General features: G+C 37.8%; 1 protein-coding gene across 4 annotated transcripts in view; it reads left to right on the top strand.

Annotated features, from left to right (window-relative positions):
- The window catches only part of ENOX1 (ecto-NOX disulfide-thiol exchanger 1), a 1465540-nt gene that overhangs the window by 930131 nt on the left and 515684 nt on the right, over positions 1 to 19725 (top strand). For all 4 annotated transcript variants that reach the window (XM_053707980.1, XM_053707982.1, XM_053707981.1 and 1 more), the window contains 2 exons: positions 1224 to 1388; positions 14686 to 14892. In XM_053707980.1, the coding sequence (XP_053563955.1) occupies positions 1224 to 1388; positions 14686 to 14892 (372 nt within the window). The remainder of the gene's footprint in view (positions 1 to 1223; positions 1389 to 14685; positions 14893 to 19725) is intronic.

The raw sequence follows: 19725 nt of genomic DNA, 5'->3' as shown, positions 1-19725 counted from the left end.
CCTAGCCATTAGTCCTTACTTCCAACACACTTGCAGGGGCATATTACGGCTAACTTCCCCTGTGCCTAGGGAAGGGGAATATGTGGGGCAGCACATTCCAGGTGTTAGTCCAATGCATTATAACATTCCACTTCCATGGGCTTCAATTGTTATTTCTATTAATTGCATTACTAATCAATGATTACTGGTTCTGTATTGGGGTGCATGACTCTTCCAGATGCCCCTGACCTACAGTTTTGTATAAAATATGAGGCAAAGGATCTGGGAGCAGCAGGTTTCCCAGTATTTAGTGCAGCACAAAAACTAAATACAACCTTGTTAAAAACTAATTTTCTACTGGAAATTAGCTCTAATCCCTTGCCTATTTTATAACAAATACTGCTTTATCTGACGTATTGGTGTTCTTTAATATAATCCTGTGATTTGCATTTTCTGTGCACTCCATAGGGGTTAATAAATGTTACATAAAATGTTTTACAAAAATGCCTGGGAATTTCAATGTGATAATTTTAACATTGTATATAATAAGTATAATCAAGAAAGAATTCACATCCACATAAATACCAGCTTGAATATAAGTCAATTACCATATTTAAGGAACACATTTTGATTAAGTAACATTTTGCTAAACGAAGAATTTACTGTCAAAAAATGAAGGTTATTAGAAACCCAAGCAGCAAGCAAATAGCTGTTTAAATTGTTAATTTGCAGTTTGCCAAGATACCCATATTGCTTTGTACTTTATTACTGACTTGTATAGGGTTAAACTAAGGGCAATTTCTTTCCACGATTGCCAGAATACTAGACTACCCTACGCTGCCCCTGCCATGTAAGATATTCAAGGTAATGAAGCTGTGACTTGTAGAACAGAGACAATTGACAATAGTTAAAGATAACTGTGTGAAGTAATTCCCTCAGTCGGAGACATGTGCCAGTTTAAACAAATGTTAGGCAGCGGCAGATCTCCCTATTATATGCTCCAAAACTATACAGAGTTGTTTGGTTGTTATGATTTTTAATTACATGACATTCCCTTTGTTTTCTCTGCATGCAGTGTTTACAATCTGTTATTTCTCCTGTTGAATAAATGGGGTATCACACACAGTGAAGGCTGCAGTTTTCCCTTAACGTTCTAATGTTCTCTGCTGGGACACAAAATGCAGTGGCTTTTCTTCCTTTGTACTAGATGTAACAAGGCACATTACTGTTCTTTGTATTTACAGATTCACTCTGTGTATCCGGCTTTGATCCAAGCCTGAGTATGTTGACTGGAATAACTCCAATTAATCCACTGATTGCAGGCATGGGTTTATTGCCACCTCCACAGATACCTATTGTAAAGGAGATCATACACAGCAAGAGCTGCACTCTCTTTCCTCCAAACCCAAGTAAGTATTACCTAAACTCTCCAACAAAGCACTCCCGTAACCATAAAGAACAAAACATATGTCCACATCTTTTTAGCTTTCTAAAACGGAAATACATTTTTTTCTTAAAAGGGATACTAGACCCACATTTTTTATTGAATTCATTTACTCCTATTATAATTTTTTCGTCCTTCTCTTGCTATCCTTGTTTAAAAAGCATGACTGTAAAGCGTAGTAGCCGGCCCATTTTAGGTTCAGCACCCTGGATAGCCCTTGCTTATCGGTGGCTACATTTAGCCACCAATAAGCAAGCAAAACTCAGGTTCTGAACCAAAATGGGCGGGCTCCTAAGCTTTACTTTCCTGCTTTTTAAATAAAGATATCAAGAGAACGGAGAAAAAGTGAGAACAGGAGTAAACTAGAAAGTTGGTTAAAAATGCATGCTCTATCTGAAAAAAAAATTGGGTTTAGTATCTATTTAATAAAGATATTCAGTCATTGATTAATAGGTGAAGATAAGTGCATTAAAGGGACACTAAACTAAATAATTTTCTTTCATGATTCAAGTAGAGAATACAATTTTAAACAACATTCCAATTTACTTCTATTGTCTAATTTGCTTCATTCTTAGATATCCTTTATTGAAGAAATAGCAATGCACATGGGGGAGCAAATCACACGAGGCATCTATGTGCAGCAACCAATCAGCAACTACTGAGCCTATCTAGATATGCTTTTTAGCAAAGTATGTCAAGAGAATTAAGCAAATTAGATAATAGAAGTAAATTAGAAAGTTGTTTAAAATTGCATACTCTTGTTAAATCACGAAAGAAAAAATTTGTGTTTCATGTCCCTTTCAGCGTCCATTTATATAATTTTTTATTTGTAGTGCACAGTAACATTAGCATGCCTAGTAATCTAGCACATAATTAGCAGATATTATTATAAAAAATAATTGGATTTACCAAACATAGTAAAACTTTGTGCAAATATTCATCTTGCATTTCGCTATTTTTAAAGAGACATTCTATAAAAAATGTAAACAAAACATCTCTATGTATATATGCATAAGACAAAGCAGAAGTTTAGATTGTTTGAATGTGAATCAAATCTAGTATAAAATCCCAATTTGCAGACCGTTTTTTCGTTATTGCTGTATCAGTGTTTATTGGTTAATAAACACAACTCCCATAACTTGATTGGTGAAATGGTTCAAACGTTTCCATGGAACATTTCTATGACGTACAAGGAAGAGGTTTTTCGCAGAAGTACCTTATTATTTTAAATCAAAAGACTAGGAAAATGTTGAAATGTCCTTTTTTATATGGAAGAAAATGTTACAGTATTCCTTCAAGATCTCTTGTAGCTGTTAATTCACTTTTTTTTTTTTTAAACTAAAAGTTACATATTTACATGTAACTTTTTTTGTGAGTATAATAGTAAATGTCTACAATGTTCCTTTAATTTATAACAATCTTAAAAACCACAATGTATATTTACACTTAAAGTGAAGGTCAATTTTGATGAATTAGTGCCCGGTTTTTAATAATTCTATTAAAAACAAGGGCACTTTAATTCATCAAAATTGACATTTCACTTGTTTTCTTCAAAAACTTACCTTTTAATCCTGGCAGCCGTTCCAGCACTTCCTCCACCCGTCGCAAGCTGTCTTTGCGGGTCCGAAATTATGAATCCTGCTTCCTCCAATCACGGTGTTGCATCAGGCCAAGATTCCCCCGGGGAGGAAGCTGTGATTGGAGGAAGCCGGATTCGTCATTTCTGACGTCTGCAGAGGCTTTTGACGGCCGTGGGAATCGCTGGAGCGGCTGCCAGAATGAAAAGGTAAGTTTTTGAAGAAAAAGAGTGAAATGTCAATTTTAATGAATTAAAGTGCCCTTGTTTTTAATAGGATTATCAAAAACTGGGCACTAATACATCAACATTGACCTTCACTTTAAACTTATATGTCATGTTACTGGTACTTTATCAACAATGAAAATAAAATTATAATGTTTAAAAATGGTTCTATCCAGTCACGTATTTAAGTTTAAAATTCTGCTATTCTGCTGCCCCAACCCCCAAGGTTTTGGGCCTTCTTATCCATAATATTTTTGGGCCTGTGTGTAACAGGACATTTTGTTTTTCATTTTCCATGGCATCTCCAAAGTAAATGTTCAACAGGGCTTGCAAAACTCTTGCATATACTCAGGCTTATCTCATACCTGTAGAGTAGATAATGAAGGGAGAGAGAAAATAAAGGGAGGGTAAGAAAGAAAGAAGGGAGAGAGAGAGAGAGAAAAGAGGTAGGGAAGGAGGGAGAGAAGAAAAGGGAGGGAGGGGAGTGAAAGGAGGGTGGGAGGGAAAGGAGGGAGAGAAGAGAAATGAGGAAGAGAAGAAAAGAATGAGGGAATAAGGTGAGGGGAGCAAAAGAAGGGAGGGAAAAGCAGGAGGAATAGAAAGGAGAGAGAAAGGAGAGAAATAAGGGAGGGAGAGAGGGAGAGGAGAAAAGGAAGAGGAAATAAGGGAGGGAGAGGAAAAATGGAGACATGCGGGTTGAGTAACCTGTGGCACATAAGTTAAATTATTTGTGAAACAAGTTATTAAAAATGAAAGAGTGCATAATGTGTTAACATTATGTTCACAGGTCTTTCCCCACAGGTGGTCCCCTGTAAGATGAGACTGTGTACATAATGTTAACACATTATGCACTTTTTTATTTTTAATAACCTGTTTCACAAATAAGGAGTTAAACACCCTTGTGACAGGTTCTCCTACTGAGCCCTATAGCGTTATTGTATACTATTATTAAGACTATAGCAATATTTGCTATGCTCCTCCCACCTACACCTCTCACAGTTACAGTGGTGCTGCACTACACTTACTTGGTTAAAGTGTGGAGCCCCTTTTCTCTCTTCGCTGCTGTCCCTTCTTTCCAATTCCACTGGGAGGCAGGGCTAGGGATGGTTTGCCATCCTGTTACCAGCAGATATGTGTATGATAGCAAGGCCATGCCATCCCTCTGCCTGTTGCCTATAGCATGGTCCTCTGCAAGCCACATGGTACAGTTGTGGCAGATTAAAGAGCCCTCTGGTGGGGGCTGTCATACTCACACTGCTGTCGAGTCTGGGTGGGTTGGGGTATCACAACTTCTGGGCAGAAACACCAAGAAGACTGTGTATATCTGCAGTAGAGCTTTTTCTCTAAGCTTGCCACTCCTCGAGTGCAGTTACAGATCAGCATGCTGCCCTGCCCCCCATTTACCCCTAGTTACCCTATGACGCAGCACGCATATTTTTTTCCAAGTACAAAAATGTATTTAAAAATTACAATTACATAAATAAAAATATAATGAATTGCCCCCCCCTTCCCAAATCTGCTGCCCTAGGCAGGGGCCTTTTTGGCCCAAGCCAATGATGGCTCCCCTTGGCACCCCAGATGTTTTGGAAGTACATTTTTCATGATGCTTAGGCACTCTGCAGTCTAGTTTATCATGATGGGAAATGTAGTTCCGGAACATCAGGGGTGCCAAGGTTAGCCATCACTAGCCTAGGCCATAATACGGCCCTGGTGCCATTGCATAATATAATAGTCACATATTATATGATTTTTATCATTTCAGAGCAAGACGTTTGAAATGTTTCATTGTGGCATCTGGTACACGAAAATATTTGGCTTCAAAGGTTCAAATGTTCAACAACATCAGTGTATCATTTGTATCTTTTGTTCCTTTAGCTGCTCCCCAGTTTGTAAAAGGAATTCAGTTTTTGAACATCCTGAGCAAGGAAAAAAAAGCACAGATAATTTATTTTAGGGAATTCTATGAATGTAAAACAAATGGGAGACACCTTGCAACTGTCATGTTTTGTTTTTAGATGTTGCTTAGGTGTTATACTATCTGCTGTTCATTCTTTAAACACTCTGAATTCATTTATTTAATTTGTTATGTTACCACCCCCTTCACATTTGTGTAACCAGATCCAATTATTTATAAAATTTACCATTTTTAACGGCCCCACACAATTAATTGTAAATAAAAGAGTATTCTTTGAACTTCACAGCCAAGTCTGTATATTTATGCTGTTAGGCTACACATCTTGTGTTCTGGCATTCTGTTGTTTTATCTGGAACAAGACAGAACAGATAACCGGCAAGTTTTTCATCATCATGTCATTGCATTGTATTTTTTTTTCTCTTTGATGCTTTTTTTTCAGTACAAATGGATATAGGAAAATAAATCCAAGTTTGTGTTTGCTTTGTGTTTTTTGATATATTAGAATTTATGAAAAAATGCAAGTAATATTTCTTCCTCTGAGCAATCGGTCAAACTGTATTTAATGGCTAAACTAAATGTGCAAAAAGAACATTTGTTAATTGTTATTATTATATAGGCAAAAAAATTCCCATAGACTTTAAGGGGCTCATTTATCAAGTTCCGCCTGCTCTGAGCAGGCGGACACACATCGTCGAAAATCAACTTGATCGAGTACGATCGGGTTGATTGACACCCCCATGTTGGCGGCCAATTGGCCGCAAATCTGCAGGGGGTGGCGTTGCACCAGCAGCTCACAAGAGCTGCTGCTGGTGCAATGCTGAATACAGAGAGCGTATTGCTCTCCATATTCAGCGAGGTCTGGCGGACCTGATCTGCACTGTCGAATCAGGTCCGCCAGACCTTTGATAAATATCCCCCTAATAGTGTTTTTCTGTTTAAAATCATCAGCTTTTCTAAGAGATTGTGATTACACCATTTGCTGTTAACCCTTGCAATATGATTAAACATGTCAGCTTAAGAGCAACAATGTGCTACTCTGACATCTTGTGTTGTTAGCTATTGACAAGAGACACATGAATGTAACCACCAATAGTCAGATAGCTCTCAGTAATTAATTGCTGCTTCTGAGCCTACTTAGATATGCTTTTATTTTTTTATAAAAGATGTAAATTTAAGTTTCTTAAAACTGCATGCTCTATCAACACACAAGTTTAATTTTGACTTCCATGTCCCTTTAGGCAGTTATGAAAAATAAAATAAGAATACATAAGATTAAAGGGACAATTGTTATTGTTTAAAAAGATAGATTCTGCCTTTACTACCCATTCCCCAGCTTTGCACAACCAACACTATTATATTAATATACTTTATAACATTTAAACCTCTAAATGTCTGCCTGTTTCAATGGCTCTATTGACAGCCTCTTATTCACATGCTTTTGTATTTGCTTTTCACAACAGGAGACTGCTAGTTCATATGGACCATATAGATAACATTGTGCTCATGCCCGAGGAGTCATTTAAGAGTTAGCACAACACAGTACAACACAGTACTAAATGCAACTTAATAGATTTTTTAAAAGTCACAGTCATGTGATCAGGGGGCTGTCAGCAGATGCTTAGATAAAAGGTAATCACAGAGGTAAAAAGTATATTAATATAACTTTTTTGGTTGCGCAGAACTGGGGAATGGGTAATAAAGGGATTAGCTATCTTTTAAAACAATAAATATTCTTTTGTAGAGTGTCCCTTTAAAATTTTAGAATAAAAAAATATTTTGAAAATATTTAACAGTGTCTCTTTCATATTATGTTAAAAACATTTGGAGTACTGTTCAAATCAGCCAATAGGATTAAAGCAGCTCTCATCCTATTGGCTGATTTAAAAATGTCAACCAATAGGAATGCAAGGTACCCCAATATAAAACGGATACCTTGCATTCAATCTTCAGTGTGCAGCGGAGATCGCATGAAGAGGATCCTCCACGCTGGATGTCTCAGCGGCCACTGTTCGTGCTCCGCGGCCACCGTTCATGCTCCAATCCGCCTTCCCTCCGGATGAAGAAAAAAGATGTCCCCACGCTGGATGAAGATTGAGCCGCCTGGCTTCAGGAATGGTGAGTAGCTATTTCGGAGTTAGAGTTAGTTTTTTGGGGGTGTTTTTTTTTTTAGATTAGGGCTTTTTTATTTTAATGGGCAGCAAAAGGCGCCGATTGCTCTTTTAAGGGCAATGCATATACAAATGCCCCTTTAGGGGCAATGGGTAGCTTAGGTTTTTTAGAGTTAGTTTTTTTTTATTTTGGTGGTTGGGTGGTTGGTGGGGGGTTACTTTAAGGGAGTAATTTGTAATTTTCAAAAGTAAAAGAGCTGATCGCTTTTGTGCAGAGCCCTACAAATGGCCATTTTAAGGGCTATTGATAGTTTAGTTTTAGATTAGGGGGTGTTTTTATTTTGGGGTGGCTTTTTTGTTTTTATAGGGGTATTAGATTAGGTTAAATTTCTTTTATTTTGGATAATTTGGTTGATTATTTTTTGTAATCTTAGATTTTTTTATTTTTAGTTATATTAGATTTTCTTTTTTTTTTAATATATTCTTAGATTTCTTTTTTATTTTTACTGTATTGTTAGTTTTTTTTATTTTAATAGGAAGTTAGGATATTTTTATTTTGCTAATTATTTTTTTAGGGAGATAGTCTTTTTTATTTTCGGTAATTGTGGTTTATTTGGGGTTAAGTTAGGGGGTGTTAGGTTAGGGCTTAGTGATTAGATTGACACTTTGCGTTGTGGGAGGTTGGCGGTTTGGAATTAATAGTGAAATTAGGTAGTTGGCGTTGTGGGGGGTGGCGGCAGGGGCAAAGCTACATCGGTGCAGAGGTCGCAACTGCGACTGGGCCCCTGAGGGTGGGGGCCCAGCTTAAAAATTTTTTTTCAATAAAAAACGTTGACCTGCCACTGCCTGCACTGATATCATGTGAGTAGGACATGATGCTTTACTAGTGTCTCTGACAGGGGTTATTGTTTCTGTTTTACCCATTGGTGTTTATGTGTGTGTTTATGTGTGTATGTATGTATGGGACTGTGTGTTTATGTATGCATGTATGTGTGTGTGTGTGTGTATGTTTGTGGAACCAGCACATTTCAGACCTTGTTACTACAGCATGGGGGGCAGGGGGTAAACAGTGTCACTATACAGTACCACTATATACAGTTAGGGTTTCTACCTCAGCCATGTTTTCCTGGACACTTATGAGTTACACAAGCTGCAGGGTGTTTAGGGAGGAACCTGTATTGTGTTTCTGGACAGCACTATTCATATTCCTCCCTGCACACCCTGCAGCATGTGTAACTTATAAGTGTTCTGTATTTTAAGGGACAGGTGGCAACCCTAATATACAGTATGGGGGGGGCTGGACTATGTCACTGACTACTGTGGTCACTTTATAAAGTACTGGGGTGGGTAGGGTCAGGCCAGCCATCTCACCAGCAGATTACAGACTGTGTCACTAACTCACTATATACAGTACTGGTGGGTTAAACAGTGTCACTATATACAGTAATAGAGGGTCAAACTATCTCACAGACTGTGGGCACAGGGTACCTACTTTTGCAGACATGTAATCTGATTCACATTTTTTTTTTCTGTGTTAAATGTAAAAAAAAAAGAAGATATGTATCAAATTCACATTTTTTTCGGGGGGTAGGGGGGTGGGGCCCTTCTTAGATTATTGCACCTGGACCTGTGGTTTCTAGTTATGCCTCTGGTTGGCAGTTTAGGGGTTAAAACTTTAATTAGCTTAAGTGCGTTGTGGGTGAATGGCAGATTAGGGGTTAATCACTTTAGTAGTTAGATTGCGATGTGGGTGAATGGTGGATTAGGGGTTAATACTTTTACTTAGTTATTGCGGTGGGGGGATGGCGGATGAGAGGTACATATTGCGCATGTGTTAGGTATTTGTTAAGACTTCCAGAGAGTTACGGTGCACACATATTCATATTTCTCCATTTTCGCCTCGTAAGTCCTTGTGCTGAATATGTAATATTGACTTGTGACACCGGTTCTATGTTAGTTTATGGGAGTAAAAATAGCGGCAACGAGTGAAATATACTTGCCGCATCTATATGCGGTGCCGTATATGTGATAGCAATATTCGCCTAAAAACAGCCGATAACGGCTATTGCGGACAACACCACATATGTAATCTCACCCAACATGTCTAACTTCCTTTTGCTTGATGTGGTTTTAATTTAAGTCCTTAGCCTGGGCTGTTTCTTCTGGTGACTTCCTGCTCACACAGACTGACTGAGTGACATCCCAGATCACCTAAAGCACCTGACCACTGCCTGCTTATATACTTAAAGGGACAGTCAAGTATAAATTAAACTTTCATTATTCAGATAGGACTTTTAATTTTAATCGACTTTCCAATTTACTTTTATTAACAAGTTTGCTTTTTTCTCTTGGTATTCTTAGTTTAAACTAAACATAGGTAGGCTCATATGCTAATTTCTAAGCCTTTGAGGGCTGCCTCTTATCACATGCTTTTAAAATCTCTTTTCAACTCAAAGAGACAGAAAGTACACGTGGGCTATATAGATAACACTTTGTTCATGCACAGAAAGTTATTTAAGATCTAGCACAATACAATGCTAAATTTAAGACAATAGATAATAAACAGTCACAGTCATGTGATCAGGGGGCTGGAAGAAGGTTCCTAGATACAAGGTAATCACAAAGGTAAAAAGTACATTAATATAACTGTGTTGGTTATGCAAAACTGGGGAATGAGTAATAAAGGGATTATCTATCTTTTTAAACAATAACAATTCTATGGTTGACTGTCCCTTTAATCTATCTCACACAAAGCACAGCTGATAATCAATTCTCTCAAACATCACAGCTTACCTAAAGCACCTGACCACTGCCTGTTTATATACTTTATCTATCTTACACAAAGCCTAGCTGATAATCACTTCACTCAGATATCACAGAGTACACCCCTCACACTTTTATAAATATTTTATTATATCTTTTCATGTGACAACACTGAAGAAATTACACTTTACTACCGTGTAAAGTAGTGAGTGCACAGCCTGTATAACAGTGTAAATGTACTGTCCTCTCAAAATAACTCAACACACAGCCATTAATGTCTAAACCATTGTCAACAAAAGTGAGTACACCCCTAAGTGGAAATGTCCAAATTGGGCCCAATTGGCCATTTTCCCTCCCAGTGTCATGTGACTCATTAGTGTTACAAGGTCTCAGGTGTGAATGGGGAGCCGGTGTGTTAAATTGGTGTTATCGCTTTCACACTCTCTCATGCTGGTCACTGGAAGTTCAACATGGCATCTCATGGCAAAGAACTCTCTGAGAATCTGAAAAAAAAATTGTTGCTCTACATAAAGATGACCTAGTCTATAAGAACATTGCCAAGACCCTAAAACTGAGCTACAGCACGGTGGGCAAGACCATACAGTGGTTTCACAGGACAGGTTCCACTCAGAACAGGCCTCGCCATGGTCGACCAAAGAAGTTGAGGGCAAGTGCTCAGCGTCATATCCAGAGGTTGTCTTTGGAAAATAGACGTATGAGTGCTGCTAGTATTGCTGCAGAGGTTGAAGGGGTGGGGGGATCAGCCTGTCAGTGCTCAGACCATACGTCGCACACTGCATCAAATTGGTCTGCATGGCTGTCATCCCAGAAGGAAGCCTCTTCTAAAGATGATGCACAAGAAAGCCCACAAACAGTTTGGTGAAGACAAGCAGACTAAGGACATGGATTACTGGAGCCATGTCCTGTGGTCCGATAATACCAAGATAAACGTATTTGGTTCAGTTGGTGTCAAGCGTGTATGGCGGCAACCAGGTGAGGAGTACAAAGACAAGTGTGTCTTGTCTACAGTTAAGCATAATGGTGGGAGTGTCATAGTCTGGGCCTGCATGAGTGCTGCCGGCACTGGGGAGCTACAGTTTATTGAGGGAACCATGAATGCCAACATGTACTTGGACATACTGAAGCAGAGCATGATCCCCCCCTTTGGAGACTGGGGCGCAGGACAGTATGCCAACATGATAACGACCTCAAATACACCTCCAAGACGACCACTGCCTTGCTGAAGAAGCTGAGGGGAAATTGTAAGAAGAGTAGTTTATAGGAAAGGGCGCTCTAAATAGAGCTAATACCTTATGGAGATTTTTAAAATATGAAAAATATATATGAAAAATGTAAATAGAAATCTATTCTATGACACCAGATAACATTTTGTACAGAATACAAATTTATTTTATTTTAGTAAAAACAAAAAAGTTTTTTTTAAAACATGTGAGTTTGAGATTCTTATGTACAAATGAATCTGATAGGTTGGCCAACCTTGTAATCTAAATAATCTTAAATTGATCTAATATTGATTTCTTGCGTATCAGTATGAATAGTATCAATATTTGACAAATTTCAATACAGCAATATTTGACAAATTTCAACAAAGCAATTTTCGAAAAAGCAATTTTAAAAGCCACAGTTATATGATAGGCTGTTGATCTAATCAGGAGTTTAGGACTATATACCTGAATTAAAATTGTATAAAAACAATTACAATTTTCAGATGAAGTTTATATATATAGAGTATGTATAAAAAAGTAATTTTTTTCCCCAAAACGTGATTAAAAGTCCATCTTGTGGTAACCCTTAGGTAATACCCAATATGAGAGTCTATGATGTTTATAATAAATTTTCTTGGCTGCAGCCTAAGTTTATAGAAGATATTTTTTTTAAGGTACTATGTACCTATATCAAATGCGATAAGGTAAGCAGGTGTGTAGATCTAACCTTATTATCCTTGCTGAGAGATGTTTTTGCGACCAGCTTTTCTTCCTTGATCTTTAAGTGGTGTGATACACAAATCCGCCTCTTATGTCTTATGGGGGTCTGAGTTTTTGTATATTATGTTGCGGGTAAGGGACTTCCGCACTTCTACTGTTATTTCCAATAGTAGGTAACCTGTAGGACTGCGGATTGTCTGTAATAAAGAGTAGATGGATCAGTTCACTTCTACAGATGCCGGTCCTGGAGCGATTTTAGAAGCGTTTTTGGCAGCGTTTGGTGGCAGCGTATTCTTAGCTTACTCAGTCTGCTTATGCTTCCTCTGCTCTGCGGCTCCTGTGTGGACCAGGTGTTAGGGATGAAGGATCAGTGCAACGCGTTTCAGCTGTGATAACCAGGCTTGTTCAACCTATCAGATTCATTTGTACATAAGAATCTCAAACTGACATGTTTTAAAAAAAAACTTTTTTGTTTTTACTAAAATAAAATATATTTTTATTCTGAACAAAATCTTATCTGGTGTCATAGAATGGATTTCTATTTACATTTTTTTTATATATATATTTTTTATATTTTCATATTTTTCATATTTTAAAAATCTCCATAAGGTATTAGCTCTATTTAGAGCGCCCTTTCCTATAAACTACTCTTCTTACAATTTCCCCTGAGAAGCATAGAGGAAGCTTCTATTAGTGAAAGGAGCTTATACCCACTAGGGCAAAATCTATATATCTTTTGACATATGAAGAAGCTGAGGGTAAATGTGATGGACTGGCCAAGCATGTCTCCAGACCTAAACCCTATTGAGTATCTGTGGGGCATTCTCAAATGGAAGGTGGGGGTGCGCAAGGTCTCTGACATCCACCAACTCTGCGATGTCGTCATGGAGGAGTAGAAGAGGACTCCAGTGGCAACCTGTGAAGCTCTGGTGAACTCCATGCCCAAGAGGGTTAAGGCAGTGCTGGGAAATAATGGTGGCCACACAAAATATTGACACTTTGGGCCCAATTTGGACATTTCCACTTAGGGGTGTATTCACTTTTGTTACCAACGGTTTAGACATTAATTGTTGTGTGTTGAATTATTTTGAGGGGACAACAAATTTACACTGTTATACAGGCTGTACACTCACTACTTTACATTGTAGCAAAGTGTCATTTCTTCATGTTGTCACATGAAAAGATATAATAAAATATTTACAAAAATGTGAGGGGTGTACTCACTTTTGTGAGATACTGTATACTTCATCTATCTCACACAAAGAACTTTCCACCCCCACCATGATATTTACTCTTATTATTTAACCACTCTTAATTGCTCCACATATCATCTTTTCCTACTTCTCTTTATACAGCTATTTTGCTCCTAACATTTTAATGCACTTATCATCTAACCCCTGCTGCTCTTAGCAAACACATTCTCCCATTTACAGATTTATTCTTTCTAACTTATAATTTAGGTTAACCATGTTTCTGAATGTTCTCCCCTCTCACCTTCTTTACCACTCCCCTTTATATTGTTGCTTGAGAAGTCTTTCAACCTGTAGGTTTCCTCTCCTCTTGTTTAAGTCTGTCAGTTTTATTACTGCAGTGATGTACCTAACAAATGTAACCTACACTGCTGTACTTGTTAGTCTATGTATTGTAATGCACCCAATAAATGTACTTTACTTTGTATAGCACTACGGAATCTGTTGGCGCTTTATAAGTAACTGTTAATAATAATAATTGTTGAATTCTGATCAAGGGTATTCTAAAGTGTCCATTTAACAGCAATATTGTGATCCAAATCACCTGAGGCCACATGTTTCAGAGAGTGGGTTAAAAGTATTTTTTCATTTTTCATACAAAATAACTATGAAAATGTGACTCAGACATGTAAGGCAAAGCTTTCTCAGTAGAAATTGAAATCTTAAAGGGACACTCAAGTCAAATTTAATGATTCAGACAGAGAGAATTTTAAGCAACTTTCCAATTTACTTCCATTAAAGAAATGTGCAGTCTTTTTATAACACTTTTTGAGTCAACAACTCCTACTGAGCATGTGCAAGAATTCACAGAATATACGTTCATGCGTTAGTGATTGGCTGATGGCTGTCACATCATATAGGGGGAGTGGCAATAGACATAACTTTTAAATTTGTCAGAGAAAAATCTACTATTGATTTAAAGTTTAGACTAAGTGCTATTGCATTGTATTTTTTATCATGCATCTGTTGATTACATAAATCTACTGTATTTACTAGTCCTTTAAATTCTGTGAGGGTCTCCCACTTCAGATATTTGTAAACTGATGTATTTGTATTCCTTGTCCGGGGTTGTGTGGAATGTCTGAGCTGCCCAGCAAGGTTCTTCTAGGAAGTTGTCTTAACTATTTAAGGAGTAATCCCTGAGTGTATAGAAATCAAAACAACATTTAAGCTTTCTCTTCTCAATGTGCACACTGGCATGCTATTGGTGTAACGCATTTTAGGCAGAAGCTGCATGAAAGAGAATATTTCAAAAGAATGTTTATTAATAAATATAGAAAAGCTTCATAATGTATTTATGCTATAATGCTGAATAAAATCTATAAGAAAAGAGAAATTGCTGCAGATATAGTATGATTTTCAGTTTGAGGTAAACAGTTTGATAATAATCATAAAATATTAAAATGTTCTCTTTAATATATATATATATATATATATATAAAAAAAACTAATGTTTGCACTTATGAATTCTGTCTCTAGATTTGCCCCCACCTTCTACAAGAGAAAGGCCTCCCGGCTGTAAAACTGTATTTGTCGGAGGATTACCCGAAAACGCAACAGAGGAGATTATTCAAGAGGTCTTTGAGAAATGTGGAGATATTACAGCAATTCGCAAAAGCAAGAAAAATTTCTGTCACATTCGATTTGCAGAGGAATTCATGGTTGATAAAGCAATTTACCTCTCTGGTAGAGTAAATTCTAATTTTGGTTTCCTTTTTGTGTTATTGTATAATTTATTCTGACCATTTGCTGACCTTGGGTCAATGTCACACAGGGCACTCAACATATTTTGCCACTTTTTATTAAAAATTATTGTAAATAATTCACCTTTGGAATCAGGTGATGCATTCTACATAGTTGTGGAACTTATAATTCTGTTTTTGGTTTGTTAATCAATGTAATGTATATTTTAAATGTAATCAGTTATCTCCTATGGGTTTGTGCGTATTAATATCTCCATCCATCCCCTTACTAATTCTTCTGTAGTGTAGTCACATCTGTGTTATACACAGCATACAATGCACACAGGCAGTATATGAAAAAAGGAAGACAAACAGCAATATGTGCATGCTGTCTTCAGTGTAATTCAGCACAATCCTGAGGTAATCATTGAATCCCAATTACAGTGCCAATTCACTGTTTACATCTACGTAACTGGGTGTTCAGGAGCCCGCTTCAATACATGTCAATGGGGCGTGCAGTACAGCTGTAATTTGGACACGCAGGCTGCAAATAAACATTAACAAATATATTTTACAAGAGGAGAGGCAGCAGCAAGAGTAACAACAGGTGACATACATTTAAAAAAAAAAAAATGCCTGGATGCTGTTTAAATAATGTAAAATATAGGTCAGGTAAAGTCAGTGCAACTGCATACTAACCCTTGTTTATTGTTAATGAAAATTATATGAAGACAACAATTTCCTAAACAGAGCATTGATTTTGAGGTTAAAAAATACAACTATGTACTAATATTTAGCCATCTAGGAAAGATGGTTATAATCAATCATAACAAACAATAGAGAATGTGATGCACAACAAAGCAGAAAATAAAGATGACCTAGAACGGTCCCTTGTAAGTGAATTTAAATGACATTGTACACACATGGTGACCACAGTCTAACAGTGAGAAGGATTTTGTTCAGCTGTGCCAAAACTATAATTGGGATTCATAAGTAGATCTCCATGTTCTTACTAGTAAATATTATTGTGTGATTTTTACAGAATTTCAAGTATACAAAGTTCCATGGAGGTACATCATAGAAATCGCAAAATGAAAGATAAAGTTTTCAATAAGACCAGTCAGTTCAGCTATAGGGTGCCACTTTTACATCCCATATCATCAAGTGAAAAAAGTACACAAGTACATAGTAAAATATAAAAGGAAATGGGACATTTCTAATATATATATATATATATATATACAGGGAGTGCAGAATTATTAGGCAAATGAGTATTTTGACCACATCATCCTCTTTATGCATGTTGTCTTACTCCAAGCTGTATAGGCTCGAAAGCCTACTACCAATTAAGCATATTAGGTGATGTGCATCTCTGTAATGAGAAGGGGTGTGGTCTAATGACATCAACACCCTAAATCAGGTGTGCATAATTATTAGGCAACTTCCTTTCCTTTGGCAAAATGGGTCAAAAGAAGGACTTGACAGGCTCAGAAAAGTCAAAAATAGTGAGATATCTTGCAGAGGGATGCAGCACTCTTAAAATTGCAAAGCTTCTGAAGTGTGATCATCGAACAATCAAGCGTTTCATTCAAAATAGTCAACAGGGTCGCAAGAAGCGTGTGGAAAAACCAAGGCGCAAAATAACTGCCCATGAACTGAGAAAAGTCAAGCGTGCAGCTGCCAAGATGCCACTTGCCACCAGTTTGGCCATATTTCAGAGCTGCAACATCACTGGAGTGCCCAAAAGCACAAGGTGTGCAATACTCAGAGACATGGCCAAGGTAAGAAAGGCTGAAAGACGACCACCACTGAAAAAGACACACAAGCTGAAACGTCAAGACTGGGCCAAGAAATATCTCAAGACTGATTTTTCTAAGGTTTTATGGACTGATGAAATGAGAGTGAGTCTTGATGGGCCAGATGGATGGGCCCGTGGCTGGATTGGTAAAGGGCAGAGAGCTCCAGTCCGACTCAGACGCCAGCAAGGTGGAGGTGGAGTACTGGTTTGGGCTGGTATCATCAAAGATGAGCTTGTGGGGCCTTTTCGGGTTGAGGATGGAGTCAAGCTCAACTCCCAGTCCTACTGCCAGTTTCTGGAAGACACCTTCTTCAAGAAGTGGTACAGGAAGAAGTCTGCATCCTTCAAGAAAAACATGATTTTCATGCAGGACAATGCTCCATCACACGCGTCCAAGTACTCCACAACGTGGCTGGCAAGAAAGGGTATAAAAGAAGAAAATCTAATGACATGGCCTCCTTGTTCACCTGATCTGAACCCCATTGAGAACCTGTGGTCCATCATCAAATGTGAGATTTACAAGGAGGGAAAACAGTACACCTCTCTGAACAGTGTCTGGGAGGCTGTGGTTGCTGCTGCACGCAATGTTGATGGTGAACAGATCAAAACACTGACAGAATCCATGGATGGCAGGCTTTTGAGTGTCCTTGCAAAGAACGGTGGCTATATTGGTCACTGATTTGTTTTTGTTTTGTTTTTGAATGTCAGAAATGTATATTTGTGAATGTTGAGATGTTATATTGGTTTCACTGGTAAAAATAAATAATTGAAATGGGTATATATTTGTTTTTTGTTAAGTTGCCTAATAATTATGCACAGTAATAGTCACCTGCACACACAGATATCCCCCTAAAATAGTTATAACTAAAAACAAACTAAAAACTACTTCCAAAACTATTCAGCTTTGATATTAATGAGTTTTTTGGGTTCATTGAGAACATGGTTGTTGTTCAATAATAAAATTAATCCTCAAAAATACAACTTGCCTAATAATTCTGCACTCCCTGTATATATATATATATATATATATAAAATAAAATACAGGTTATAGGTCATTAAAGCAATACGTGCCTTATAAAGAGACAGTAAACATTTTTTTTTTTATTATTCTTTTTATTGAAAAGAGACACACTGATCTAGTAACAAATGTAATCCAGCTAACATGATAATATGGTGCGCAGACCATTATGAACTGAATAAAATCTAACAATTGAATATATCTGTATGCATGGCCTTGTAAGAGTTCACAGAGAAGTCCAAGAAGCATTGTTCCAGTATGCAATTTTCGTAACAGATCCCCTATCACTCCCAAGAGTGAAGTTTGGCGGACTATTGTCCTAATGCCCAAAAAGTGTATGTGATCACTCTGTCTCCTTTACTTATCCTATTTTCCAACATCAATAACCTAATAACTTTAACATATTAACCTCAACACATAAAATAAAATAATAATAAAAAAATAAAAAAAAGGGGGGTACTCTGCTCTGCCTCACATTTTCTTCCCTTTTTTTTCTTCCTCCTCTCCCCTTCCTCCCTCTTAGATCAATATACCGGCCTGATATTAGTTTGGATCAGAAAAGCATCTCCTCAAAAGCCCCGTCTCCATCTCGAGTTCCCACAGGACTACCCAAACTCTGCCATTCCCCTCTCAATATGGCTGCTAACATAACCTCATGCTGCATAAATGGTCTAAGAATTTGTTGTTGTACTGATAGCGCAAGGGTGACAATCAAAGGTCGACATTTTTTTAGAAAGTAGGTTAGTCTACGCCCTGTGTCTAATTTAGCATCGTATTGTTAGATGAACAATTGTTTTAACAAACTACGCTTAAATTGCGCTATAGAAGGGGGTTGTCTGTGGATCCCTCTAGTTAGTATACACCGCCTTGCCAGTAATACACACAGCGTCAGTTATCTATGTAGATTCCTATATGAGTCGTCCCATTGGAAAATATATACCTTGTCTATATCTATAGTGAGGGATAAATGGAAGTTTGACTGCACCCAGTACTGGAAATGACCCCAAAAACGTCTAATTAGCGGGCAGGAGAAGAGGTAGTGCCGGAAGGATGAAGAGTCCTCCCTACACTTGACACATCTGTTAGGACGACCTTTGTTCCATTTAGACAATCTATTAGGGGTAATATAGTCCCTATGCAATAATATGACCTGTGCCTCCCTTAATGGTATTGCTAAAGTTGCTGCTCTTACCAATTCCAAACTTCTCCCCAAATCCTGTATATCAATTTGAGTAGGAACATCTGCTCTTAATTTTTCCAAAATGTTTGCTTGCAGCACCCCCTCTCTACATTTCAACAAGCGTTTATAAAAGTTAGAGACGGCAAAGACCCCTATCCTAAACAATGTGTGTGAGACAGCAAAAGGTGAGATGCTCCAAAACTCTGGATTATGTCTCTGGAGTTCAGAGATATAATGTCGTGCCTGCAAATACGCGTAAAAGTGTTTATGTGGGATCTGAAATTTATTTCTCAGATCCTGAAAAGATCTTATGGAGTGCAACAAAGGGTCCAAGAGGTCACCTACCGTTTTAATCCCTACAGAGTACCAGGCACGAAAAGGCTCATAGTCACTACCAGCTGGGAAGTCCTGGTTACCAACCAGAGGTATAAATTTGGGCGATGGATATGTGATACCCATGTGTTTATTGATTAAACTCCATGCTCTAAAGGGATCTCTATATAGGGGGTTGTTACCAATGTGTTGTGGAGCATCTTTCACTGTTGTGTAGGGTAGGTATGCCAGAGCCAAGGGAGCACACACTGCCTCCTCTAGCCGTGGTTCATAAAAATGAGTGGTGTTAAGTTGCCAGTCTGTAACCAGCCTCGCCAATGTCGCCCAGTTATAAAGTTTTAAATTTGGAAGGCCCAGGCCTCCACTAAGGTAGGGTTGATTAAGTTTGTCTGCTGCTATGCAAGACTTTTTCCCTCTCCAGATAAAATTGGTTATCGCCCTGAAAAGAAGGGCAGCATCAACAAGGGGTATATTATCTTAGGCAAAGTTGTCATCTTCACTAAATTAA

Source organism: Bombina bombina, chromosome 3 (genome assembly GCF_027579735.1).
Source record: "Bombina bombina isolate aBomBom1 chromosome 3, aBomBom1.pri, whole genome shotgun sequence".
NCBI classification, from domain to species: Eukaryota; Metazoa; Chordata; class Amphibia; order Anura; family Bombinatoridae; genus Bombina; species Bombina bombina.
The sequence above is the reverse complement of the archived record's forward strand: the minus strand, read 5'-3'. Positions and strand labels throughout refer to the sequence as shown.